The sequence below is a fragment of the Sorex fumeus genome, unplaced genomic scaffold, assembly GCF_029834395.1.
Source record: "Sorex fumeus unplaced genomic scaffold, SorFum_2.1 ptg000047l, whole genome shotgun sequence".
In the NCBI taxonomy this organism is placed as follows: Eukaryota; Metazoa; Chordata; class Mammalia; order Eulipotyphla; family Soricidae; genus Sorex; species Sorex fumeus.
This window is the reverse complement of record NW_026606104.1, coordinates 30,063,672-30,076,224: the sequence shown is the minus strand read 5'-3', so window position 1 is coordinate 30,076,224 and position 12,553 is coordinate 30,063,672. Positions and strand designations below refer to the sequence as shown.

Below are 12,553 nucleotides of genomic sequence, written 5' to 3'. Positions count from 1 at the left end.
CATACCGAATACTCTCGGTAGCTTGCCGGGCTCTCCGAGAGGGGCGGAGGAATCGAACTCGGGTCGGCCATGTTGGCTGCTTGTAAGGTGAACGCCCTACCCGCTGTGCTATCGCTCCAGCCCTAAAAAGCTCGTAGTTGGATCTTGGGAGCGGGCCGGCGGTCCGCGAGGCGAGCCACCGCCCGACCCCGCACCTTGCCTCTCGGCGCCCCCTCGATGCTCTTAGCTGCGTGTCCCGCGGGGCCCGAAGCATTTACTTTGAAAAAATTAGAGTGTTCAAAGCAGGCCCGAGCCGCCTGGATACCGCAGCATTACAATAAAATTTAAAAAAAAGAAAAAATATGTAGCACTGTTCTTTTTTGTTCATGGATTTACTTGAGCGGGCACTAGTAATGTCTCCATTTGTGAGGCTTGTTGTTACTGTTTTTTTTTTGGCCTATCAAAAATGCCACAGGGAGCTTGCCAGGCTCTGCTGTGCCGACGAGATACTCTCAGTAGCTTGCCGGGCTCTCTGAGAGGGATGGAGGAATCGAACCCAGGTCACCATATGCAAGGCAAACGCCCTATACACTGTGCTATAGGAAATCAAATAAAACATAAATCTAAAAACTTTGAGGAAAAAGATCACACAGAAGTACGATAATCAGCATTATGCAAATGATAAAAGGTAATAATGGGAGAGGGGCAGAGACGGGAGAGTACAGGATGTAATGCACTTACTCTGCAAACTGCAGAACCCAGTTCAAATCTCTGGTACCACCTGGGGTCACCTCTGAGCACCTTTTGTTGTACCCCCAACCTCCAAAGGACAGTAGCTGACTTCTTATACATAACAATGCAACACGTCAGAAGGCAGCTGAGCAATATCTTTAAATACTAAAACAAAAAGTCACCAAAGACTTCTATACCCAGTAAAAAATGTTTAAATAAACAAAAGCAAACTAAAGGTTTCCCCTATGCAAAGAAAGAATTAAATGCCAACACACTTGGTTGAGAGATATGCCAATCTCTGTCAAGTAAAAAGAAATTGTTTATCCTAAACTACAGGACAGTAATAAAATACATGACAGTAATAAAGTGTGTGGGAAATGTAGGGTTTTTATTTCTTCAATCTCTTTAGATGATATCCAAGGGCTGGAACAATAGCACAGTGAGTAAAGTGCTTGTCTTGTATGTGGCCCACCTGAGTTTGATCCCTGGCATCTCAGATGGTTCCGTAAGCTTGCCAGGAATGATCCCTAAGTTCAGAGTCAAAAGTAACCTCTTAGCACTGTGGGATGTAGCCACAAAACAACAAACTAAAAGATACTGAATAAAAGTTTAAGGAAATGGAGAGATAGCATGGGTGTTTAGGTGCATGACTTGCATCCAATCAACCCTGAGTCTATCCTGACACATGCTCCCTGTGCACTACTCGGGTGGTCTGGTTAATTCCAAGCACAACAAGGCCCTTGTATTGAATCTCCAGAGTGGATGGCTGAGAATCACAGAATGACACCCCTCCCCCAAAGATGACTGTTTACAGCAAAAACAGTGAATAGTGAAGTTTATAATATATGAATAAAAAAACACTATGACAATAATTTCACAGGGTTTGGAGAAAGAATTCTATAGATTCTAAAGCAAGCAGCAAAAACACAAATATATTCAACCCAAAAGAAAATAGGGAATAAAAAAGCACAGTTGGATGGGAGTAGTTCAGGGTGTCTTGCAAGTCTAAGGCTTATGAGACTGTAGGAGTTCAATCCCTGACAATGTCACAAATGTAATTGTGGTACCTCTACTGTTTGGGATCCCCAGTGTCATGACAAAGTATACAACCTCTGGTGTACCACAACAAGGAAATTTAAGCACCATAACTTAAGAGTGCTATGTCTCATGAGTATCACAACCAAGTGTGTGTAACCATCAATCATCATAAGGATTTAAACAAAGGGAAGGATGACAGGAATTACAATGAAAGCCACGGGACAAACTAAAAGCATACTGTCATGACATCTCCTTAGTGGGAGATAGTTTAAGAAAGCATTGTTATGTGACTCATCTTTGTACAGAATTCTTAGAGACCACTATTATGTGGTTGGTTACTAATCTGAAGGTTGGTTGATGGTACACAACTTCAGTAAGGCAGTAAGTAAATTTGTTTTTAAATTTTAAATCTGGAGCCGAAGACCTCCAGAACCAGCCATCACCATGCTGAGACCACTCTCCACACGGATGAAGGTACTGGCAGAGGAATAAAGGCATGCAGGTCCCGGGGCTGAGATCCCCAAGCCTGCTCAGATCGGGGCTGAGCATCCTCCGCCCCATATTCCAGCAGGTAGGGGTAGCACACACCAACTGACCCCCTGGCGCCATGTAATCCCATCAAGGGCCAAGACCAGAGATTACAAAACCGCATTCATGGCCGTGCGACATCTTATTATCTCATTCTTACTTTTGGACAACCTGGCAGGCTACCAAATGTAACCTGCCCACACGGCAGAGTCTGGCAAACTCCCCGTACCCAATATGCCAAATACCAGTAACAATGATGGGTCTCATTCTCCTAGCCCTGAAAGATCCTTGAATATGGCACTTTAAAATCTCAGGGCTAAGACAAAGGAGACATTACTGGTGCCTGCTCAAGGCAATCGACGAACAACAGGATGATCATGATCGTGATCGTGATGTAAAAAAATATATAGTGTAATAAGTTTTTTCAACTGTGTAAAAGTTGGCGGTTCAGTGATAAACTTAACATTTTATACACAAATTTTAATTTTCTATGATATATTGTTAAAATGCAATATGACATTTGAAAACACTTTTTTCAATAAATTTTAAAAATATAAGTGCACAAGTACTTGGAAAGCACGTACATGATTATAAGCCTAGAACAGCAATTTGATTAATGTACATCACTTTTACCATGTGAAAAAATGTTTCGAATTAATTAATAAATTATACAAAACAAAATTTATTTCTTTTTATTCTAAATCTTCCATACAATACTTGTAGGCTTAATTTTAATTCATCGAGAATTCTTAGTAATGTGATTAAAAGTTAATTGCATAATATACTTTCCTCCTCCCTACTTCTGTTTCCCCCTTTCTCCCAGTCTCTTTTCCAATTTCTTCACCAACCATTCAGGTTTTGATCACTAATAATATGTCAATATTAATGAATGAAGATACTACATTATATTCAGCTGAACAATTACAAAGATACTAATTTGAAAACAGTTTACTCAAAAATCATATCTATTTGAATATGTTCTCTTATAAGAAATATTCTATCTTTAATACTAGGAAACTCCATGACCCCTTTGATTTATTCATTTAATATCACTACTACACAACAGTATATAATGCTATTTGAGAAACTATACAAAAAATACTATCTTGTCTTCTGATTGCAGTTCTTATGTTCACAATAACTTTTAGTGCATTTAGTATCACTAAATTCAATCTGGATGTATGAGAGGATAGGGATTTTTGAAGACCATGGAACATATTTTCCCGTGGTCCTTTAAATCACCCAAAAACTTTCAATATTTTATGGCAGTAACTATAACTTAAAAAGAAGCTCTATTCTGTAACATGAGCATAGGAACTAGGCCTACTTCTAAAGAACTCAATGTAATTCATTGAATGTAGTATGAACTGATAAGGGTTACGAACAGCTTTAAAGTGAGCAAATTACCAGCTATTCAGAGTACAGTGTCTTGGCATTTGTTCAAAAGAGCAACACTTAATGCTGGCAATATTGCCAAATTCCTCCTTTCCTATATTCCATATTTTCTAGAGAAATTGGCTTAAAAAGATCAAGTCCCATGCCAGCTGGATGCTCTGGAGGAGGAAAGGTCTTTATCAGGATTCAGAACTTGATATGGCTTAGAAACCACTAGGCTAATATCTAATTCCTCAACATAACAAATCAAACCCATATGACGACATTATTATTCTATCAGCTAGTATCAAAACTTTGTAGTATATAAGATACTACTGACCTAGTTCATGAAGATAGAATGAATGACACAAAGGTTCTGGCCCAAATCAGATTATTAATAGAAAAAAAAGCGTAGGTTTAGCCTAACAAACACAGGTTTTATGTTAAGACCTTAGGGTCAAGTAAACAATAAAGATTTGTAAGGTTTTTGGCTGTTTTTCCAACACAGGGAAAAAAGAAAAAGGTAAACACTAGCACCTATTTTAACAAAATTTCAGACCGTTTCTTACAACCATTAAATACCTTCCATATGTTATAAACTATGCTACATTGTAGGTGCAGTGCCTTAATTAAAATCCAATTTGTGCATGTAAAGATATCCTATATTTCATTTTGTAATATTATAGAAAGTTCTTGTTCCCAATTGTAAAAACAAGACACATAAAATATATGACTAAAAGCATGGAACCCAATTTTAAATTTTCTAACCAAACACGCAAAATGTTGGTAATAAAATGCTCCTCAGGAAAAGTAGCAATAAATTTTATTTTCTCAACTACATTGATAGCATCAATGATAATTGATAATGGCTAAGTAAAACATTTAAGGGATGGAATGGCATAGTTCAATAAGACCCCCAGCCCTTCCATTCCATTTTAGGAACCCTCTCTGTAGTATCTCTGAGAAAAAACTATGTTATTTAATTAATGGGAGTTGTAAATTAATATCTTCCCTGAAAATTATAGCAAAATGTTCAAAATATAGGGCTTTATGAAAACTTTTGTCTTGAAGCCAAACACCTATATAAATGTCTCTCAATAGCTATTTCTAGGAAGTTAAAGGGAAGGTCACCATAAAATATAATACTCAGTTGAGGGTGAAAATTTAAAAAAACCAAAACAACTAATACCTACTAATGAAGCTTCCCATAGCACATTTATGTAAGCTATGTAATAGCTATATAATTTTTTCAATGTATGTGTTTCTGAAAAGAATATGGGAGAAACGAATTGGTCTGAATTTTTTGTTTGTCTTGGGGCCACACTAAGCAGTGCTCAGGGTTTACTCCTGTCTTTGCACTCAGGTGTCACTTGTGGTGATCACTCGTGGTGGAGCTCAAAGAATCATTTGGGGAGCAAGGGATCAAATACAGGTCAGTTGCATGCAAGGCAAAAGCCCTACATACTGTCCTACATACTGTCCTATCTCTTTAGCCCCAAAGTGGTCTCCTTTTTCAGTTAAAATATTTCTGTTGCTTGAGAGACTAATTCCTAAAACAGTGAAATCCTTGACTCACAGTCATTGTTTTGGTCATAAACCTTAAATACCTCATAAGAAATTTCAATCTTTGTATAGTTCATGAGATATTAAGCTACATAGAAGTAAGGCTTGTAATTCCTATAGATTTCAATATGTCTCAGTATTCTGATCATGTATAAACAAGTAGGGCTCATCCCGAGTTCTGGTTTGCTTAATCAAAATAAATAAATAAATAGACAGTGTTGCTATATCTTGCCATTATAAACTAATTTATTTTTGACAAAGAAACATTTTTATATAAAAACTGTACATTGAAAAGCATCTTTAATTAAATATTTATACATAAATTTATTCTTCTTAACTTATATAAGCTGTTGGTTGAAGAAATTCTAATACACTTATGTTTATTCTTAGTAGTATGCCCTAACATTGTAATGGTTTAACTTCTACCCTATCTTCTTAAACTATGATTATATATAGTTTTAGTAAGCAGTAGGTATGAAGTCAATGACACAATATCCATTCAATGGAATGTAATTAAAGTCATTAAAACTACTAAATTTTACCACATATCAATCAGGGGCTCTAACAGCAAGACTTAACCTTTATTGGATATTTTAAACAAAGAATTTAATGCAGGGGACTGATTAGCATACATGAAAATGCTGAGAAGCTAAACAGATTATGGTACAACCACACCAAGGTTAGGACAGGAAGACACTACCACTTGTAGGATAGTAGAACCAGCAGATTCAGGAAGCAGAAATCACAAATTAGATATCTGGTCGAAGATAAAACAAAGATACTCTAGTGGGAGATGGAGACACTGTTGGACACTGCCCAAAGCAATGAAAGAGGGAGGTAATGCTCTGAACACTTATTGATCTTTCCTATTCTTAAAACTACCTTCTTATGATTGATGACAGCACAAAGATAGCTGACATGGTCAACTGGAAAGTAGAGCCTAAAGAATTAGTTTTACCATTTATCTCTAGTAGCATAGACCAACAGAAGGACAAAAGCAGAATCTGGTTAAGTTGGCTCAGGGCTACCACACATATGATGTGAACAGTTTTCTAAACTTCAGAAGTCAAACATCATTGAATTGACAGACTGGATACTGTTTCATTGTAAAACTAATCTATTGAAAATATATAGTCCCTAAATTCCTACATTTAATATTAAATGATTACTTATTAATACAAAAATAGTAAACCATAGTAATAACACAGTTCTCAAACTACAACTAAAATGAGGACTTTTTCATAGACTGACAACTCCAGAATATATTTTTTAATTGTCTAATTAATATTTTTATTTTATATATAAAATAATAATGTTGAGAAAAATTGCCAAATGACACTATGTAATAGACATATGGCATTTAAATAATGCCATAATAGTCTAAGTTGAAAATACATAATTCTATGATTTATTTGGCATAGGTGATACATCAATATGTAAGAATGATGCAATAAACAATAACTACCCATTGATATTCCAAAATTATAAATAACTTATTCAAACTCACTGGTAATTATGCATTCTCATACATAAATTATTCACTTATATTCTGCAGCAAGCTTTTCTAATCAAAATACTCATTAATGTAGTCTAATTAAGAGAAAAAAATCTATGGGACAAATATGATGAAAAGAAATAAACATTGCCATATCCATTTATCAATTAATCTGCAGAAGTCTTAGGCTTCCAATGACATATCTTCCATGGAAGTAATATGCATGTTCCATGTATTAGGTAAAAGTTTTTTTTCCTTATTCAATAACATAGTAAGATTTCGAATCACTTCCACTCAGTTACATTAATATGACATCACTGCATTCAACCTTGTTACCGCAAAAGAATATATCACATTAAAGAAAATAATTTACCTTTCTTTCTTTTTTTGATTAATGCATGACAAGCAGAGAATAGGGTATTTTGAATTGATTTCAGGAAGGCGACATAAAATGTACAAAATTCATACAACAAAGTTCAAGTAGAAATAGAGTGAATGAAATTCATTTCAAATGACATGTTTTAAAATACTTTCAGACACTAAATGTACGAGAATGTTCACTATGTTGTTTTCAAAGTACTAAGCATTTTGACATATTTGAAATATTAACATAACTATTAATAATAAACTGCTAATAATTTAAAAATTACGCCACATTAAAATAATGAAAAACCTTTATTTTAAAATATGTTTTAACTTTATATATTGATTCAGAGCAACATATGCTCACTTGATTAGGTCTAGAATACTAGATCCGGTGGGCTGGAGCATTAGCACAGCGGGTAGGGCCTTTGCCTTTCACGCAGCCGACCCAGGTTCTATTCCCAGCATCCCAAATGGTCCCCTGAACACTGCCAGGAACAATTCCTGAGTGCAGATCCAGGAGTAAACCCTGTGAATTGTGTGACCCAAAAAGACAGAAAAAAAATAGAACATAGATCTGGAATCATGATCAATGTGGTCAAACAGCTCCTGATCTTTCCTGTATGTCTCCATGATACATTAAGTTAAATATTTCTTAGACAAAGGGAATTCAAATTTAAAGACTGGACAGAAAGATAATGTCTCAAAAACAGAGTAACAAATGTTATTAGACAGAAAAATCATAAAATGCAATAAAAATAATAGCAATAAATTTTCATAGTAAAGGTTAATAAAAAATTAATTTGTGTTTGTTATCACTTAAAACATACTCTAGTTGGGGCTGGAGAGATAGCACAGCGGGTAGGGTGTTTGCCTTGCATGCGGCCGACTCGGGTTTGATTCCCAGCATCCCATATGGTCCCCTGAGCACCACCAGGAGTAACTCCTGAGTGCAGAGCCAGGAGTAACCCCTGTGCATTGCCAGGTGTGACCCAAAAAGCAAAAAAAAAAAAAATACTCTAGTTGTCCATAAATTTAATTAAATTCAAAGTTTGTGTAAGGAAGACACTAACCTGTTTCTATAACGAGTAGAAGAGTCATCATTAAATTCATAATCAAAAATGTTTAATAGCTAAAGTCAATCTTTCGAAGATTTATTAGTAAATGACAGTATTGGAAGAAACAGCTTAACATTTACTATATTGCCTCACTAACCTTAAAAGAAAAAAATTTAAGAGATAAGAATGGTTACTTTATTAAATAGAATTTTATTGTAAGCCCTCTAAGATGAACAGAGATATTTTACAAAATGATAGACATAGTACATCACAGAAATAATTATTTGCATTATAACACCATTTGAGGAAAGTTTTATTTTCCTTGGATCTTTTCTCCAAAACACACATTCTAGCATTTAGGAGATAGACATGTATCATTTGACCTTTAAACTTCTATTTCATTAATGTAACTACAAGCAACAGAGTCGGTGACTGACACGTTTGCACTTTCAGGCCTTTAGCACTTAAAGTTATTTGATAACTGTTATGCCACTACTTATTTTTCATTGGCGACATGTTTGAGGAATGTATTACATTAAAATATAGTGTGTAATGTTTAGTAAATAATATCATGTAATTCAGCAAAGTGTTGTCTTGAACATGAAAATTCTGTCCTCTGGTGGGAGGACATATTTGAGGATACATTTGAGGGTATATTTGCTTTGTTTTCTGTTTAGTAATGAAGTAGAGAAAAACATCAAGTTATGATTCTATGTATCCAAGGTAAAATGATATAAAATAACCAACACTACCTTTATTGAAATATATATCACCTGACTTATACACAAGACCTTAAGTCCTCTCTGCACAGATCTAATACACAGAGCAAATATCAGTTGCAAGAGAAAATTTAAAGATATGATAATATTTGATACCACTAACCAGTTTTCAACAATCTTTCTTATAAACACATATGCTAACATAGTTTAAAAAGTAAGAGTCATGGAAAAGGGTCAAAATGGGATACTCCCAAGAGAATTACTGATAAAGTACATCACACCAGATAAAAGAAATGCAGATCAAATTTAGTTTTACATTGCAAAAGATTATTGTATGTAATTCTTTCATTATTTACTGTATATAGTCAGAAGCATTTAAAGAGAAAATCTATTCTCATCTTAAGTGAGGTAAGTGTTTAAAAGTCAAAAGTTCCTAATGTAAACTATCACAAAAGCTCAGGATTTAACATAAAAATAAATGAAATACTGTGCTTAAACCTAAATAAGAGCTGTATCAAACTAACAGCACTGGGATAAAGCTATCTAGTAGAAATGCATTACCCCTAGAAGCAATGCATGAACTAGACATATGTCTCTGAGAAGTAGATCATGGGTCTAGTAATTATGATTAGCCATAATATTTAATAAATTCATTAAAAGGACAAAATAAACCATTAAAAACTGTAAATTGAATGTAATAAAAGATTGTTACAAACATAGGTTGCAGTTCTGTATGTTGGTGACCTCTGAAAATAGAGTTTTGTCCTCAACCACTGTTTTTCAAACTTTTGAAGCAAACTTAACACAAACAACATAAATATGGGTCTTATATATGTTTTATTCCACATGACAATAGTTTTTAACCAGGAATGGAAGGCATTTTACTAGCTTATAACGAAGTAGTTGTTCTTTTCTATGCATCTGGTGATACTTTGTTTCAGTAAAGATAGTATATAATGTATAAGTATGTCATTAGTGTAGTATTAAGAACTAAAACAACATTCCCCATAAATGTTTCATTCCCCAAGAGAATATTTCCAAAAGTGTAAATCATATACCACACCCGGATCCCAGATTGTTGAATTTAAAATACGTTGCATGATTCAAACAGAAACCTATCCCATTTCCTTTCACTTTAGATATTCCATGTTACACTGATTACGTGCAATCCACACTTAGAAGTCAACTACCACCCAGTGGAGAGAAAGAAGATCTTTCAGGAAGATTTGAGGTGTACATTGGGGTGGGGGGTGGGGAGTGCACAGGAAATGAAGGAATATGGGCGTTTAGTCTTGTTTAGAGAAAAGAAATATTGATCATCAACTTCTATGTTTCCAGAAGCTTACTCTCTGCAGTGTTCCTTGTGGGTGAGATCAGGCAATGAATTTACTGTTAATGACAATACATTTCAGTGCTCAAGCTTAGAGAAAAGATGGAAATGGGAAAAGGAAGTTAAACTGGACCTGGAAGAAGGAAAGCAGAGAACAGAAAAAGACAGAGGGAGGCAGAGAGAGGGGAAGAGTGGAGATGGAGAGGGGGGACGGTGGAGAGAGACAGAGAAAGAGAGACAGAGCGAAGAGACAGAGACCAGACTGTGTGTACACATGTGTGAGTGGCGGAGGCTTATGGAACAGTGAAGGAGTATGCGCCTTTTGAACAGTAAAAGAATCTGCATGTGAAAGTGGTTGTCGGAGCATGGAAGCGCCTGTGTGGGTGAGGATGTGAAACAGAGTGTGTGAGTGAGGGAGTGTGTTTAAGAAAAGAGAGAGATGTGTGAGGGTAGGAAAACCCTACTGGAAGGGGCGGGAGTGGGGGGGGGCAACATTCATGTGTATGTGACAAGGGAGTTATGGGAAAGGGGATCAGGAGATGGATGGCACATAAAAAGAGGGGGAACAAGATCACAGAATAGGGACAGGGATGGGGAAGTAAAAAGGGATGGGGACCAGTAAAAGGTAGAGGGGAACGGAGAGGGGTTTAGTAAGAGGCTTACAAACACTGAAGACAGAAAGGAGGGAAGAAGAGGAAAGGCGAAGAGAGAGGTAGAGAAACAGCAAAAGGCTGCAAAGAGGCAGTGGAGAGAGAAGGGCTGAAGAAGCAGGTGGAAAACACGCTGAAAAGAAAAAGAGGAGGGAGAGAAAGGAGAGAGCGGGCCGAGGGAAGAAAAGAAAGCCCAAGAGGGCCAGCTGGGGGCCCCGCGTGCAAGTGCGAGGGAAAATACCCAGGAGCAAGGGAGCCAGCAGTTGAAAAAAAGTCGCGGAGGCTCGAGGCACATTGCCACGAACCTGCGAAACTTGTCAGACTCTCCAAGAGACCCCCCCCCCCAGTCCTCCACCCCCCCGGCAACCCCCCGCATCGTCAAAGGAGACCTTGGGAACAGAGTTTCCAAGCGGTCCCCGGCCCCTGCCGACCCTCCCACTTCACTCGCGCCCCGGCCACTTGGCGAGCGAGCGGTCGGCCGCGGGCTCCAGCATCCCGAGTCTTGAACCGCCCGCGGGGGGCTCCGCGCTAGAACCCGCACCTGGCCGGGGGGCAAGACTCGGTCCTCGGAGGGGGCGCGCCCCCCGCGTCCTGGCAGGGCTTCCAGAGCTGGCAACCGGGCGCCAAGAGACAGACAGACAGACGGAGACGAGTAGGAACACAACACGCCGTTCCGCCTACCTAAGCACCGCCGTGTCCCCTTTCCGGACCAGCATGTTGTCCACGGACGCCCAGGGGAAGTCCACGCTCTGTCCAGCCGGGAGGCAGGAGGGCAGCAGGCAGCACAGGCTGAGCAGCACCGCCGCCAGCCACTGGTTCGAGCAACAAGCACCCTGCACCAACAGCATCATGTCCATCCCTGCTAGGGCTGCTCACTCTCCAGCAGCTCGCAGCTCGCACTTCCCCACCCCCTGGTGCTGGCGAGTCTTCCCGGGAACCAGGCGGCGCGCCACCGGATTTTTTTTTTCGGGGGTGGGGTGGGGGTGGGTGGGTTTCTTTTCTTTCTTTCCCCCCCTCTCTAGTTGTTGGGTGTTGTTTCTCTCTCTTTCTCTCTCTTGCTCGCTCTTTTTTTTTCTCCTTCTTTGCTCCCCCTCCTCCTTCTCCTCCTCCTCCTCCTTCTCCTCTTCCTCCTCCTCCGCTCGGCTGTCCCTCCCTCCCTCCCCTCCCACCCCCTGGCACCACACTACACCTCCTCTGGGTGGCTTTTGGCCGTGTCCGGAGTGTGTCTAATTCCCGGGCGGCTCGCACACCATCTAGTGAGGAGGCTAGCGCGCCGGCGAGTGCGGGAGGAGGCGCGGCCGCGACGGAGGCGAGCGGCGGCGGCGGCTGCGTTTGCAGCAGCAGCAGCAGCAGCAGCAGCAGCAACAGCGGCGGTAGCAGCCTAAGCAGCGCGGGGCGCAGCAGCGGCCAGCGGCCCCCGGGCTCGCGCGCGTTGCCAAGCGGCCGTTTCCTTAGCAACCCCGCCCGGGGACTGGGGATGCAGCGGGAAAGGGAGGGGGGAGTGAAGGAGAGGGGAATAAAAGAAAGAAAAGGGGGAAAAAAACAATAAAAAAAAAGGAGGCGGTATGTCACAGTGATGCCCACTGGGGCGAGAGGAACGGTGCTTTGCAGACGGAACCCGTCCTCGCGCTGTCAAATGCACTCGAGTGATGCTTTTTTGCTTAGAAAAGTCTCCGTGGCGGGGCTAGGGAATGAAGAGCGCGTCGCGGCGCTAGACTTTTCCT

General features: G+C 39.4%; 1 protein-coding gene across 1 annotated transcript in view; it reads right to left on the bottom strand.

Moving 5' to 3' along the window:
* NEGR1 (neuronal growth regulator 1) overlaps nt 1-11,964 on the bottom strand; it is a 966,318-nt gene extending 954,354 nt beyond the window's left edge. Inside the window, exon 1 of the mRNA XM_056122822.1 lies at nt 11,511-11,964. Within this exon, the coding sequence (XP_055978797.1) occupies nt 11,511-11,686 (176 nt within the window). The 5' untranslated portion in view covers nt 11,687-11,964. The remainder of the gene's footprint in view (nt 1-11,510) is intronic.
* Nucleotides 11,965-12,553: the final 589 nt, after the last annotated feature.